Genomic DNA, 16,304 nt, shown 5'->3' on the forward strand with positions numbered 1-16,304 from the left:
AGGAATGTTTTAAATTTTTTTAGTTTACTCAGCTTTGTTTGATTGTTTGGCTGAGACTGATAGCCTTTAAAGGCTATCAAATACTTTTTTAAAGGGTCACATCTTTTTTTGCAAAAGGTCAAATGGAACTTGTAGAAAAATGTATAAATATATGTCATCTACAATGTCCCTCTGGATAATTCCACTCTACCCTCCTGAGGGAATCAGAGTGATAAAGATAAAAGTCGTTATTACAGAAATGAGGGTGACCTGGCTGATCCTTACAAAGTGACCTAGTGACATAAATAATCATGTGATTAACTGCAGAGTCAGTCAATGAAACCCACTATAATCCCTGGAACAAGTAACAACACAAATATATCGGTATCTGTCTAGCTCTCCATAGTAGATCTAGATACAAATATCCACCTGAAGACACACGTGGCGATGTGGTATTTGTAAGGAGTTAAGAAGGGCAGGACACCCCCACCCCCAACCCGGAGCTGTGCACCGCTGCCAGTGCTACAGGTCTTTTGGGACAAGTGGTGGCTCTGAAAAGAGCCTTTGGGTTTTGGGGTGCTCGGGGCGTGCAGAAGCGGCTCACTTTCTCTGGGTGAACATGGCCATGGCGCCGGCGGCCTGGTACACCACTTTACTGCCGACCTTCCCGGGCAGCAGGAGGCGCACGGCCCTCTGGATGTCCCAGGTGGTGATGGTCGAGCGGTTGGCTTGGCGGGACAGGCGGCCGGCCTCGCTGGCGATGCCATCCAACATGTCATGGACGAAGGAGTCCATGACGCCCGCGGTCTCCTGGGACAGGGAGAGGTCCTGGTGAAACTTCTTCAGCACCCGGGGGAAATAGGTGGCAAAGCTGCCACCACGGCCGGGTCGTCGGTGGCACCTTGGCTTCTCCTGAGTCTGCTGGGTCGTAGAGTCTGTCCCCTTGGTCTCCTGGGGACCAAGGTCCTCCTCAGCAGACATCTCAGAGGTTGGCTCGGTTGACTTGTCCAAGCTCCGCTCTGCCATCCCTCAGGCTGTGAGGAACAATGGCGGCTGCTAAGGGGCCAGGCCTTTAATATTCACGTCAGTGTGTCACGTCACAGGCCGACTGAACATCTGATTGGAGGGTGTGCTCTGCAGGGAGCCTGTCACTAAGGCGTGCGTGCGCTCAGTGTGATTGGATGGGCCTCCTCCTGCTTGGATCACGTGGACCAATCACAGTGGGCACTCAAGGTGATTGGACGCTCCTCCTGGTTGGCATCTGGGCTACAAAGATCACATCAGCCAATCACCATGGGTATCCTGCACCCCGAAAGCTTCCTGTTGCCGCTCCCGGAGAAAGGTAGGAAGATGATCCGGAGAGCAAAAAGTGTTTGGACCACGTCTGTTGACTGTTGCCACACTGTGAGAATTTTGAAAAACCATCATTGAAATTTCTGAAATCATGCAAGTTTCAGATCTGGCTCCTTGAAAGAGTCTGATGTGAAGTAACCCACATGATTTATGAAATCATTATGGGGGCTGGCGTAGCAACTGAAGTGGTACAATGCCTCTTTAGCTAGCGTGAAGCCCTGAGTGCAAACCCCAGTACCACGACCAGTAAAAAAAATACAAACAATACTTGGTAATATTAAATTTAACTAAGAAAATGTAAGACATGTACACTCAAAAGTATAAGCCATTGGTGAAAGAAATTAATGAATTCCTAACCAGAAAAACACCCCATGTTCTTGGATTGAAGGACTTTATAATATTAAGATGTTACATTATGTGCAAGCATGAAGCCTAGAGAGAGAGAAAGAGAGAAAGAGAGGATAGTATATAATATGATCTACAGATTCAATGTAATATGCCTATCCAATAAACTTTTTTCAAAAAAAGGAAAAGATAATACTAAAATTCCTATGGAATTTTTTTGGTATTGGAAATTAAACTCAGAATTTCTAGTCATATGAATCTTGAAAAATAAGACTATTGTTTCCTATTTCAAAAGTTACTACAAAGCCACAGTAATTCAAACAGTGTGGCACTGACATAGGATATATAGTCAATGAAATGGAATTGAGAGCTCAGAGATAAGTAATACATATGTAGTGAATTCAGTTTTGTCAGGGATATCAAGACCATTCCATGAGGGAAAGAATAGGCTCTTCAACAATGGCGCTGAGACAACTGGATAACCATATACAAAATATTGAAGCTATTTTATGCCATATATAAAAATTAATTCTAAACTGGTCAGTTACTTAAATGTGAGAGTTAAAAGTAAAACTCTTATTTTTAAAATTTTTATTTTATTCATATGTGCATACAGTGTTTGGGTCTTTCTCCCTCCTTCCCCCCACATCCTCCCTTAGCCCCCTTCCTCCCTAACCGTCCCTTACCCCTCGTTACCTGGCAGAAACTATTTTGCCCTTATCTCTAATTTTGTTGAAGAGAGAGTATAAGCAATGATAGGAAGGACCAAGGGTTTTTGCTAGTTGAGATAAGGATAGCTATACAGGGAGTTGACTTGCATTGATTTCCTGTACATGTGTGTCGCCTTCTAAGTTAATTCTTCTTCAACTAACCTTTTCTCTAGTTCCTGGTCCCCTTCTTCTATTGGCCTCAGTTGATTTAAAGTATCTGCTTTAGTTTCTCTACGTTGAGGGCAACAAATGCTATCTAGTTTTTTAGGTGTTTTTCCTATCCTTATACCTCCCTTGTGTGCTCTTGCTTTATCATGTGATCAAAGTCCAATCCTTTCTTGTGTTTACCATTGATGTAATGTCCACATATAAGGGAGAACATATGATTTTTGGTCTTTTGGGCCAGGCTAACCTCACTCAGAATGATGATCTCCAATTCCATCCATTTACCTGTGAATGATAACATTTTGTTCTTCTTCATGGCTGCATAAAATTCCATTGTGTATAAATACCACATTTTCTTAATCCATTTGTCAGTGGTGGGGCATCTTGGCTGTTTCTATAACTTGGCTATTGTGAATAGTGCCGCAATAAACATGGATGTGCAGGTGCCTCTGGAGTAACCTGTGTCACAGTCTTTTGGGTATATCTCCAAGAGTGGGATTGCTGGAACATATGGTAGATCAATGTTCAGATTTTTAAGTAGCCTCCAAATTTTTTTCCAGAGTGGTTGTACTAGTTTACATTCCCACCAGCAGTGTAAGAGGGTTCCTTTCTCCCCGCATCCTCGCCAACACCTGTTGTTACTGGTGTAGCTAATGATGGCTATTCTAAAAGGGGTGAGGTGGAATCTTAGTGTGGTTTTAATTTGCATTTCCTTTATTGCTAGAGATGGTGAGCATTTTTTCATGTGTTTTTTGGCCATTTGAATTTCTTCTTTTGAGAAAGTTCTGTTTAGTTCACTTGCCCATTTCTTTATTGGTTCATTAGTTTTGGGAGAATTTAGTTTTTTAGTTCCCTATATATTCTGGTTATCAGTCCTTTGTCTGATGTGTAGCTGGTAAATATTTGCTCCCACTCTGTGGGTGGTCTCTTCAGTTTAGAGACCATTTCTTTTGTTGAGCAGAAGCTTTTTAGTTTTATGAAGTCCCATTTATCTATGCTATCTCTTAGTTGCTGTATGCTAGGGTTCCATTGAGAAAGTTCTTGCCTAGACCTATTAATTCCAGAGTATTTCCTACTCTTTCCTGTACCAACTTTAGAGTTTGGGGTCTGATATTAAGATCCTTGATCCATTTTCAGTTAATCTTGGTATAGGGTGATATACATGGATCTAGTTTCAGTTTTTTGCAGACTGCTAACCAGTTTTCCCAGCAGTTTTTGTTGAAGAGGCTGTCTTTTCTCCATCGTATATTTTTAGCTCCTTTGTCAAAGACAAATTGATTATAGTTGTGTGGCTCCATATCTGGGTCCTCTATTCTGTTCCACTGGTCTTCATGTCTGTTTTTGTGCCAGTACCATGCTGTTTTTGTTGTTACTGCTTTGTAATATAGTTTGAAGTCGGGTATTGTGATACCTCCAGCATTGTTCTTTTGACTGAGTATTGCCTTGGCTATTCATGGCCTCTTGTGTTTCCATATAAATTTAATGGTAGATTTTTCAATGTCTTTAATGAATGTCATTGGAGTTTTGATGGGAATTGCATTAAACATGTAGATTACTTTTGGGAGTATAGACATTTTTACTATGTTGATTCTACCAATCCATGAGCATGGGAGATCTCTCCACTTTCTATAGTCTTCCTCAGTCTCTTTCTTCAGAAGTTTATAGCTTTCCTTGTAGAGGTCGTTCACATCCTTTGTTACGTTTACACCGAGGTATTTTATTTTTTTTGAGGCTATTGTAAATGGAATTGTTTTCATACATTCTTTTTCAGTTTGCTCATTGTTAGTGTATAGAAATGCTCATGATTTTTCTGTGTTGTTTTTATATCCTGCTACCTTGCTATAGCTGTTGATGGTGTCTAGGAGCTTTTGAGTAGAGTTTTTTGGGTCTTTAAGGTATAGGATCATATCATCTGCAAATAGGGATATTTTGACAGTTTCTTTACCTATTTGTATTCCTTTTATTCCTTCTTCTTACCTAATTGCTCTGGCTAGAAATTCCAGTACTATGTTGAATAGGAGTGGAGATAGTGGGCATCCTTGTCTAGTTCCTGATTTTAGAGGGAATGGTTTCAGTTTTTCTCCATTAAGTATAATGCTGGCTGTAGGTTTGTCATGTATAGCTTTTATAATGTTGAGGTATTTTCCTTCTATTCCTAGTTTTCTTAGAGCCTTTACCATGAAATGGTGTTGGATCTTATCAAAGGCTTTTTCTGCATCTTTTGAGATGATCAAGTGTTTTTTGTCTTTGCTTCTGTTAATGTGGTTTATTACGTTTATTGATTTTCGTATGTTGAACCACCCCTGCATTTCTGGGATGAAGCCTACTTGGTCGTGGTGAATGATCCTTTTGATGTGTTGTTGAATTCGGTTTGCCATTATTTTATTGAGGATTTTTGCCTTGATGTTCATTATGGAGATTGGCCTATAGTTCTCCTTTTTGGAGGTGTCTTTGCCTGGTTTTAGGATAAGTGTAATACTGGCTTCATAAAATGTGCTAAGCAGTTTTCCTTCCCTTTCTATTCCATAGAACAAAAACTAAAACTCTTAGAAGAAAATATAGCAGTAAATATTTCTTGTATTGGATTTGGTAGTTGTTTCTTAGTTTTAACACAAAAAGCATAATACTCAGAGAAAAACAGACATATTTTACTTGATCAAAATTTAAACTCTAAAGTGTGAAAAGGCATCTCAACTAAGTAAATTTTAAATTTACAAAAATGATAAGTGAGATTATGAATATATTAATTAGCATGATTTATCATTCTACGTTGTATACATGTATCAACATTTTACACTGTATTCTATATTTAATTATGATATGTCAGTTAAAAGCTGCTTTGATTTGGATCTAAAATGTCCCCCAAAACTCATATGTTGAAGGCTTGGAACCCAGTGCTGCAGTATTCTGTATATGTGTGTTTGGGTCTTTTTGGAGATGATTGTATTATGAGGGCTCTGATCTCACCAACCTGTTTACCCATTGATGGATTCATAGCTTAATGAGTTACTGGGAAGTGGAAATTTTATGAAGTGGGACCTAGCTGAACAATGTAGGTCACTGAGGGCATGTCCTTAAAGGGTAGTTTTTCCCCTGGTCCCTCTCTCTCTGCTTCTTGGCTGCCATGGTTTTGCTCCACGCATGCTTCTCACCATGATGTTCTGTCTCACCACAGGCCCCAAAACAAGAGAGGGAAATGACCATGGACTGAAACCTTCATAACCATGAACCAAAACAAAAATTTCCTCTTTTAAATGGATTTTTTTCACAGTGATGGAAAGCTGAATAACACAAAACCATTAATTTAAAAAATATAAGTCACTGATTAGACATAATGTTTGTAGGTCACATATACGATAAAAGACAGAATATATCCAGAATATATGAAGAATTCATCCAACTTGAGAATAAAAGGACAGATAACCAAATTATAAGATGAATTTGAATAGACATTTCTCTGAAGAAAGGTACACAAATGGGAAATAAATACATGAAAATATTCTTAACACAATTAGTCATTAAGTAAATGAAAATCAAAACCACAATATGTTAATTCACACCAAGTATCATGGGTATAGTTTTTAAAAAATAAAAATAACAAGTGTTGGTAAAGTTGTGGAGAAATTAGAATCCTCATACACAGCTGGTGAGAATACAAAATGGTGCAGGTGCTGCGGAAAACTGACTGGTATTTCATTAACAAGTTAAACAGTTACTAAATGACCCAGCAATTTCACTCCTAGAGTTATGCCGAAGAAAACTGAAAACATACATTCACATAAAAACTTGTACCCAAATGGTCATGGCAGCATTATTCATGATAGACAAAAATGGAAACAACTCAAATGCCCATCAACTGATATGTAGGTAAGCAAACTGTTATATATCCGCTAATGAAATATTATTCAGCTTCAAAAATAATGAAGTACTGCTACAAGCTACATGAGTAAACTTTGAAAATAATATTGTAAGTGAAAGATCAGGAACAAAACACCACATATTGCATAATTCCATTGGTATAAAATGACCAGAATAGGCCTATCCATAGAGACAGAAAGTAGATTAGAGTTTGCTGGAGGCTGTGGAGAGAAAGGAATTGGGAGTGGCTACTAACAAATATGGGCTTTCTTTGGGAGGTGACAGAAATGTCATGAAATTATATAGTGGTGATGGTTACACAACATTGTGAATATGCTAAAAGCCACTGAAGTGCACACTTTGAAATGATAAAATTTTATATGGGACCATATTTCATAAAAAATTGCAAATGAAACAAGATTATATTAAATGTTGAATTATGGGTAAATATAATTTCTGTTGGAAATTTATGTAATAATTTCTAGAAATGGTTTACATAGTGGCATAATTATAGACTAATGACTCGCCCATCAGTATTTAGGAACTTAAACTTTTCTGTTTTAGGTGAGAGTGGGTCTAGGAGTTGTGGAGGAATCCACCAGTTTGATCCTATTTATTCTCCCCTATTTAATTTGAATATGTTTCTAGCAAGAATTTCAGTAGTTTCCAGTCTAGCAGACAAATCATATTCCTTACTTGGGAAGCAAGAGTTGGGCAATTCTGAATCACCATTGCATACTCAGTCCTCACCATGTACATCCAGTAGAAATAGAGTAACACACACACACACACACACACAAACACACGCTCGTACACAAACACACACAGCAGAACCACCTAAATCCAGTAGAAATAGAGTAACACCCACCCACCCCCCGCCCACACACACACACACACACACACACGCTCGTACACGAACACACACAGCAGAAAGGACTACTATCCTAAAACTTCTGTTTGATATCAGCATCCAGATAAGTTTGAGTATAAAGTGAAGAGAAGGACTTTATGCATACTTCCTTAGAAACAGAATGGGACTGTGGCCCAATGAGAGGCCAGATAAATCAGTAGCACTTTGCAGAGGAAAAGGGTACCATAGAAGGGACATCAGTACCCAGTAAACATGAAAGTACCCAGGAGAGAAAGAGGGAGTCTCAGTAGTAGAAGACTGGCCTCTGTCAGCCAACTGGACTTGTTCCTGAATATAGTTTAGATAAAACCTATGGACTTGTGTGGGATGATGTTCAGAGATAAAAGTATTAAGAATCTCAACACAGTGTTACGTGCCAGTGCCGAGGGTCCTTGTCTTCACAGGCCAGAGAACTGGCTCGTGAGGCAGCTGAATAATGAGCCAAAGACGGTAAATAAAGTAGGATTTACTAGTGAGAAAGGAAAGGCTACAGGTAGGGAACTGCAGTGGAGCCCGGAAGCCGGTGGCTCACTGCACAGGTGAAGGCTAGGGTTTTTATGGATGTTTTAACTCTGGTTTAGGTGGGTTTTTCTCATTGGCCATGGATTCGCAGGCTTTCTCAGGTGAACTGGTTTGGTTTTCACCTTTATTGAGGGAGGGGAAACAATCTAGAGAGCATTTTGCTCATCAGCCCTGTGGCAAATCTGAATCTGTCCTTTAGGATGCAGGAATGCAGGCCTCCATCTCCTCAGGATATAGAAATGATATTGCTCTCCATGGGGGATGGGATAGTCACTCATCTGCCTTAGTTCTCCAGACCCAACAAAAGGAACCAGTGTGGTATCTGAAGTCTGTAATCCCAGCTATGCAGGAGGCAGAAATGGGAGAATTACAATTTGAGTCCAGCCAGAACAAAAAAGTTAGCAAGTGCCTATCCCAAAAAACAAACTGGGTGTGATGATGTCTCTTTGTTATCTCAGTTATGCAAGAGGTAAGGTAGGAGGATCTTGGTCTGAGGTCAGTGACAGGGCAAAAACATGAGACCCTGTCTGAAAACTAAACTAAAGCAAAAAAGGCTAGGGGCATGGTTAAAGTGGCAAAGTGCTTGCCTTGCAAGCACAAGGCCCTAAGTTAAAAAACCCAGTACCACAAAAAACAAACAAACAACAACAACAAAAAACCCAGCAGAACTTAAAGCAGGAGTTGGTCTCTTCTGACCACAAAGCACTGGACTATACACCACAGATCTATATGTGAAGCCTGCCCTAGCTGTGAATATTGGCTGATAACAACTGAAATATTACCTCTTCTCTAGAGAATTGTTCTCAGCCAACTAGGAGCTGTTTTCCCCAGAGACTATGCTTTGCTCCATCTGTAGTTTTTGATCTTCGACTATTTGACATTACGATACAAAAAACCAGTGCCTTTCTATCAAGGTATGACTATAATGGGAAGACACCTAAATATGCTCACAACTGTAGTTTCAGCCCAATTACTAACTCATTTTACTAGCCAGTCTACTTTGAATTACAAGTTTTTAAAAGTTTTAAGCAGACTTTTCTTTTCTTTCGTTTTTTTCTCTCCCCCTACCCCACATTCCACCATGTGAAGAACTCTAGAATGTCTTTATCCTCTGGGCAAGGTCATATGCTCCTCTCATCTTGCTGACAGCAGTAGTGAAGGACCATTGAGGACTGCAAAACATACAGCTCCTGTCAGTAATTGGGAAATAAGCAGACCCAAGGCCACCATCTGACCCAAAGCCTTGCCTCAGTACGTACATCCAAAAGCCCAAACTCTTGGGAGGAGGACAGAAGCTTCTGAAATAGTAGCTCACTATGGTTCTTATTGTGCTTGGCAAATTAATAAACCTTCATTTCTTTTCCTCCAAAACCCTGCTCTCCTTATTTGTAAAATTGGCATGGAGTCGAGGGGCCAAATTTTTGGTACCAGGACCACTTTGTCTTTGAAGTTTCCAGGTGGGATTTACTAAAGTTTATCTCCAGTTAAACCCCATTCTCCCTGTCCTATTCTGCGTGCTTCACTCCCATTAACATGAGAATATCATCTCAAGAAACTGCTTTCATAAGGATCTCTGTTTCATGTTCTGCTTGTAGGAAGCCTGACCTAAAACAAGAGGTGTTTATAGAAATATTCTGGTTAAAATCACAAAAAGAGGAAAACATAATTGTTATCTGTTTTAGCAAATAAGAAATCAAGAGACAAAGGCTATCTCTTGGAAGAACATGAACTGAAATTGAACCTGAATTCAATTAAGTTTTTCTAGAATTAACTACTATTTGATAGGAAACAGAGTAAAGAGTCACGTATTAATGATGATACCACCGAGATCCAGACTGTGGGAAAATATAGGACAAACCACTCTGTTTCATCAACTATTACATTGAAGAGAAAATTTAAAAGAACCTATAGATTAGAAGAAATGTAGGTTGGGTGCTGGTGGCTCACGTCTGTAATCCTAGTTGCTCAGGAGACAGAGATCAAGAGGATCGTGGTTCAAAGACAGCCCTGGGCAAATAGCAAGAAAATCCATCTTGTAGAGATATGCACTTCAATTTGAAATATTTATGACTAAAGTGATATGTCTAGAATTTCTTTCAAAAGTAATTTGAGTGCTAGAAGTCGATAAGGATGAAGATGAAATAAAATTGGCCATACCTTACTGTGGAAACTAAATAATTACTGCATGGGTTTGCATTATTCTTTTCTATTTTTATGTTTGAAAATTTTCATAGTAAAAAAATCAAAATAAATTTAACGCAAGCTATAGAGTGCAATTTTCAATAAAAGTGAACAAAACGCAAATGCTGTCATTTAAAATTTTGACATCCTGCTCATCATAGATATTCTTCCACTATTTTTTATTTTCCCTTAAATATTGCATTAAATGTTATTTTTGTAAGAACTGAGATTTTCTTGCACCCCCTTAAAGGCTGGGACCAAATCTTGGTGCAAAGGATGAGGGCATCCCTGGAGCAGAGAGGAGGGACAGGCAATTCCCCACAGAAGTGGGAACGGCCAACAGCCCTCTGACAAGATACCGCCCTTCCTTGGTGGGCAGAGAAAGAAAAGCCCAGGAATACACAAAGAAGGCAGTGACAGAGCCCAGCCTGGAGACATTCAACACCAGTGGGTGCGGAAAAGGGGCCGTCTGGCCCCGCCCACGCCGGGCAGCGGCGGCTGCTGGCGAGTGGGCGGGGCCACTAGCGATGACGCAGGCCTCACGTGACTGGCCAGTATAGACTAGCAACACCTAGCTCCAGCGCCAGACGCCGCCAGAGCTCGCTCCCTCTACCAGAGGCAGCTGCACCTGCTCTGGGGGCCCAAGGAGCGCGCGGGCCAGGGGCGGCCCCAGAGAGGAGGAGGCGGGCGAGGAGCGGGTGAGACCCCGAGCGGACCCTGGGGTTGGAGTGGGAGAGCGGACCCCACCCCCGGGCCCTGCTGCCCAGGGCGGAGGCGCAGCCGGTTGGGGCTGCAGCCCCCACTCCCCGCCGCGGCCCCGCAGGCGGGCGCTGTAGGTGGGCGGCCCTGTGCATGCGGAGCAGCCGCCCGCTGGTCAAGCCCGGCGGTCCCGAGGCTCCGAGCCTGTGGAAACACCTGCCTGCGCCATAAGCGCCAGCTTTTCCCACGGCCGTGCCCCGCCCCCCGCCCTGTTGGTGCAGAAAATGGTGGTCAGCGCGGGGGGCGGGGATGCGAACGCGGGCGGCAGGGAGGGGCGGGGGGCGGGGGTCTCTGGCACCCAGCACTCAGCTGTGGCGGCCCCCGCTCCCAACCCGGCCATCTGCAGATCTGCCAGGCCGTGTCGCGGCGGCGTCTCGCGGCGAGAATCAGGAGGAGGAGGAGAGGCAAGGATAGGCCCAGGTTGGTGAGTGGGACATCGCTGGGGGCGAGGACAAGGGGGCGGGGGAACGTGTGGGAAGACAAGTCTGAGATCCCCCAACCACAATTCTTCCTCCCTCCCCCATCCTGCGTTTGGGTCTGGTGGAAGCCTGGAGGTGGATCCACTGGGAAAGTGATGAGCTTTGGGGAGGGAGGAGGGCGGACTGGACATGTGGACCTTCTCAGGTGGGAAAACGAAATTAACCGAAGGCCTTTGAAATTGAGGCTTCTGAAAGTTGAAAGGTGCTTAGTAGGTCCTCTGTCCTCGTAGCTGATCAGTATACCAAGAATTCGGTCCCCTTTCTTGTCTCTTGTCTCCTAGGAGTAATGGAGTCCAAACAGAAACAAGCACTTAAAAATCTCAAAGTGGAAAATGCTCAACAGGAAAGCGAAGGAGAGGAGCAGGCCTCTATTCAGAGTGAAGAGGAATCCCGCCACTTGGGAGGGGCTGAAGGCCAGAAGCCTGGAGGAAATGTCAAGCTCGGGCGAGTCAGGCGACTTGTCCCTAATTTTCGATGGGGCATATCTAGTAGGCATATTGATCGCAATGAAGTGGGAGATGATGTAGAAAAGTTTGTTGGGCAGATGATGGAAATCAAAAGAAAGAGTAGGGAGCAGCAGATGAGGCATTACAGGCGCTTCCAAACCCCTGAACCTGACAATCATTATGACTTTTGCCTCATACCTTGAAACTAAGATTTTTCCCTGAGGCTCCAAATGTGGCCACTGCTTTACAAGCTTGCATTTTTGTAAAACATTTGGTGTATCTATATTAATTTCTGGTTGAATATTTTGCTTCAATTTAAAAGAAGTTTCTGCATGGCTGTTCAACCTGTTTTAGAAAAAAATGATTTTCATAGTTTGAAATTGGCTGGGGTAATTGGTGTATGTCACCACACCTAGCTTTATTAATTGACATGAGGGTCTCACTAACTTTTTGCCCAGGCTGTCCTCAACCTGCAGTCCTCCTGATTTCAGTCCCCCAAATAACTAGGATTACAGGCATGAGCCATTGGCCTTTGGCTAACCTCTAGAATTTTATTAGTTACAATTTAGGCATTCCTACTCTAATACTGGTTCCCATGGAGGTTCCTGCTCCAGTAATTTGTGATTCTCTGTTTTTTACCTGTCTGACTCTCCAATTTGGGAGCAGTTGTTTTCCCTTTTATTTCAGTTTTCTGGGGGAATCTAAGAAGAGTTACTGATTTTTTTGGTTCAGTTCTTTATTTTTTGTCAGGATAGTGTGACAGCTTTCAAGTTTCTATGTCAGGACAAAAAAGACACTTATTTATCTATTTTGTCTCATGTGTCACTAATTCATTCTTTTTTGTGGTACTGGGGTTTGAATTCAGGGCCTCATGTTTGCTAGACAGGCGGTTTAACCACTTGAGCCACACCTCCAGCCCAATTCATTCTTTTTTATTGCTGAGTAGTATTCCTGTATGTGGATATAACACAATTTCACTTACTGATTTGCGTCTTAAGAAACGTATGAGTTGCTTCCAATTTGGGTGTCTTCTGAAGAAAGCTGCTCTGAACATTGGTACATATGTCTTACATGGGCATATGACTTCTTCCAGGTTGAACATTTAGGAGAGCAATAGCTGGATCATTTTGCAAATGAGAGATTAGTATTATAAAAACTGATGAATGATTAGTGGTTTTTCCAATATAGTTCCAACATTTCATTTCCACTAGCAGTGTGGGAAAATTCTGTCTTTGATCACATTGCCAACATTTGATATGATCATTTTTTAATATTGACCATTCTCACAGGGGTGTAGTGATGTCTCATAATTTCAATTTACATTTATTTAATGATTAATAAGGATGTCCATATGTTCATGGGCTCATTTGTCCTTCTGTAACTTCTTTGATGAAGTGTCTCTTCAAATATTTTTCAATATATCTATTAAATTGACTTTTGAGAGATTTTTCTATATTTTATATACAAGTCCTTTATTGGATATATGATTTTCAAATAATTTTTTCCATTAAGTGCTCTGTCTTTTCATTTTATTAACAAAAATGTGGTAGGACAAAAGTTTTTGTCTTTTAGAAAGTCCATTTTATTGATTTGTTCACTTATAGATTATGGTTTTCATGTTCCCATCTAAAAACTTTCTCCTAATCCAAGGTCAAAAGGATTTCCCTTATGCTTTCTTCTGGAAATTTTGTAGCTTAGCTCTTATATTTAGGTATTTGATACATTTTACATTAGTGTTTATATATGTTGTGATATATGAACCACAATTTATATTTGTGTATATGGACACCGATCTATCTGAATAACATTTGTTGGAAACACTGTATTCTCTCCACCTTTGTACCTAACTGAAAGCCAGCTGTCCATGATGTTTTTAAGTCTTTTTAATTTGAGGAAGACCCATCATTTTATAGATAGTCATTTGTGCAATTTGTGTTTTAACAAATTTGTATTTATAAAATATAAGCAAATATATATGTATTACTAAATTTCTTCTATTTCAGATATAAAAATCAACATATTCTAGATCAGTGGATTACAATAGAATTTCTACACAGATAAAACTATTTTGTATCTGTTCCTACTGCTTGTTATGTACGTTTGGTACTCTGGGATGTAGATATGTCTTGGAACTTTTTTTTTTTTTTTTTTGCGATACTGGGGCTTGAACTCAGGGCCTACACCACGAGCCACTCTGCCAGCCCCCTTTTTTTGTGATGGGTTTTTTTCGAGATAGGTTCTCACAAACTGCTTGCCCAGGCTGCCTTCAAACCACAATCCTCCTGATCTCTGCCTCCTGAGCAGCTAGGATAATAGGCGTGGGTCACCAACACCCGGCTTGCCATGGAACTTTTGATTGACTTTTTTTGTTGTTGTTCATTTATTCACATGTGCATACATTGTTTGGGTCATTTCTCCACCCTCCCCCCCTCCCCCACCCTTCCCCCCTCCCCTCTCAGTTCCAGGAAGGTCTCCTTCTACCCTTATTACTGATTTTGTTGAAGAAAAGACATAAGCATAATAAGGAAGACAAAGCATTTTTGCTAGTTGAGTTAAGGATAGTTATACAGAGAGATTCCTACTATTGTTTTCGTGTACCCATGTGTTACGACCCATGTTGATTCAACTCTAAGTGATCTTTACATTGTTTCCTGATATAACCTGTCATTTCAAGGTTTCTGTATTAGTTTCTCCACAGTGGGGACATCAAACGCTTTCATGTTTTGGTTTTCTACCTATTCCTATATCTCCTGTATGTGCTGTCTCCTTGTCTTGTGATCCAAGTCCAAACACATTGCTGCATTTGCCCTAGATCTAAAGTCCATATATGAGGGAGAACATATGATTTTGGTCTTCTGAGCCTGGCTGACCTCGATCAGAACGATGTTCTCCAGTTCCATCCATTTACCTGCAAATGATAAGATTTCATTTTTCTTCATGGCTGAGTAAAATTCCATTGTGTACAAGTACCACATTTTCTTAATCCATTCTTCAGTAGTGGGGCATCTTGGTTGTTTCCATACTTGGCTATTGTGAATAGTGTTGCAATAAACATGGGTGTGCAGGTGCTTCTGGAGTAACAAGTGTTGCATTCCTTTGGGTATATCCCCAGGAGTGGGATTTCTGGATCATATGGCAGGTCTATGTTTAGATTTTTAAGAAACCTTCAAATTTTTTTCCAGAGTGGTTGCACCAGCTTGCATTCCCACCAGCAGTGGATTAGGGTTCCTTTTTCCCCACATCCTCACCAACACATGTTGTTGTTGGTGTTTTTGATGATGGCTATTCTAACATGGGTGAGATGGAATCTTAGTGTGATTTTGAGTTGCATTTCCTTTGTGGCTAGAGATGGTGAGCATTTTTTCATGTGTTTTTTGGCTATTTGAAATTCTTCTTTTGAGAAAGTTCTATTCAGTTGCCCATTTCTTAATTGGTTCATTGATTTTGGGAGAGTTTAGTTTCTTAAGTTCCTGTATATTCTGGTTATCAGTCCCTTGTCTGATGTATAACTGGCAAATATTTTCTCCCACTCTGTGGGTGGTCTCTTCAGTTTAGAGACCATTTCTTTTGTTGTGCAGAAGCTTTTTAATTTTATGAAGTCCCATTTATTTATCCTTTCTCTTAGTTGCTGGGCTGCTGGGGTTCTACTGAGGAAGTCTTTGCCTATACCTATTTGTTCCAGAGTATTTCCTGCTCCTTCCTGTAGTAACTTGAGAGTTTCAGGTCTGATATTTAGGTCCTTGATCCATTTTGAGTTGATACTAGTACAGGGTGATAGACGTGGATCTAATTTCAGTACTTGCAGACAGGTAACCACTTTTCCCAGCAACATTTGTTGAAGAGGCTGTCTTTTCTCCATGGTATATTTTTGGCACCTTTGTAAAAAATGAGGTGGGTATAGTTGTGTGGATTCATGTCTGAGTCCTCGTTCTGTTCCTCTGGTCTTCATTTCTGTTTATGTGCCAGTACCATGCTGTTTTTATTGCTATTGCTTTGTAATATAGTTTGAAGTCAGGTATTGTGATACCTCCAGCATTGCTCTTTTTGCTGAGTATTGCCTTGGCTATTTTCAGTCTCTTGTGTTTGCAAATTAACTTTAGGGTAGATTTTTCAATCTCTGTGATAAAAGTCATTGGGATTTTGATGGGAATTGCATTAAACATGTAGATTGCTTTCGGTAGTATAGCCATTTTTACTATGTTGATTCTTGCGATCCATGAGCAGAGATCTTTCCATCTTCTGTAGTCTTCCTTGATCTTTTTCTTCAGGAGTTTGTAATTCTCCTTGTAGAGGTCTTTCACATCCTTTGTTAAATTTACTCCTAGCTATTTGATTTTTTTTGAGGCTATTGTGAATGGAATTGGTTCCGTGTATTCCTTCTGAGTTTGTTCATTGTTGGTGTATAGAAAAGCTAATGATTTTTGTAAGTTGATTTTGTAACCCGCCACCTTACTGTAGCTGTTTATGGTGTCTAAGAGTTTTTGGGAAGAGTTTTTTGGGTCTTTAATGTATAGGATCATATCATCTGCAAATAAGGATATTTTGACAGTTTCTTTACCTATTTGTATTCCTTTTATTTCTTCTTCTTGCCTAATTG

The 16,304-nt window shown here is 40.7% G+C and overlaps 3 protein-coding genes across 3 annotated transcripts in view; 2 read left to right on the forward strand and 1 right to left on the reverse strand.

Moving 5' to 3' along the window:
• Window positions 1-552: 552 nt before the first annotated feature.
• Window positions 553-1,180, reverse strand: LOC141419901 (histone H2B type W-T-like). Its single transcript, XM_074064150.1, has one exon. It carries the CDS (start codon window positions 1,003-1,005, stop codon window positions 580-582), a length of 426 nt encoding a protein of 141 aa, XP_073920251.1. The 5' UTR covers window positions 1,006-1,180; the 3' UTR covers window positions 553-579.
• Window positions 1,181-10,660: 9,480 nt separating this feature from the next.
• Window positions 10,661-12,485, forward strand: LOC109696939 (protein BEX4). The gene is made up of 3 exons (XM_074064210.1): window positions 10,661-10,721; window positions 11,129-11,202; window positions 11,543-12,485. The coding sequence occupies exon 3, from the start codon at window positions 11,548-11,550 to the stop codon at window positions 11,908-11,910; it is 363 nt and encodes a 120-aa protein (XP_073920311.1). The 5' UTR covers window positions 10,661-10,721; window positions 11,129-11,202; window positions 11,543-11,547; the 3' UTR covers window positions 11,911-12,485.
• The window catches only part of LOC109675574 (protein BEX1), a 228,079-nt gene continuing 222,444 nt past the window's right edge, over window positions 10,670-16,304 (forward strand). The window contains exons 1-2 of the mRNA XM_074064209.1: window positions 10,670-10,721; window positions 11,129-11,202. The gene's annotated coding sequence lies outside the window, so the exon portion shown is untranslated. The remainder of the gene's footprint in view (window positions 10,722-11,128; window positions 11,203-16,304) is intronic.

Source organism: Castor canadensis, chromosome X, assembly GCF_047511655.1.
Source record: "Castor canadensis chromosome X, mCasCan1.hap1v2, whole genome shotgun sequence".
Taxonomy (NCBI): Eukaryota; Metazoa; Chordata; class Mammalia; order Rodentia; family Castoridae; genus Castor; species Castor canadensis.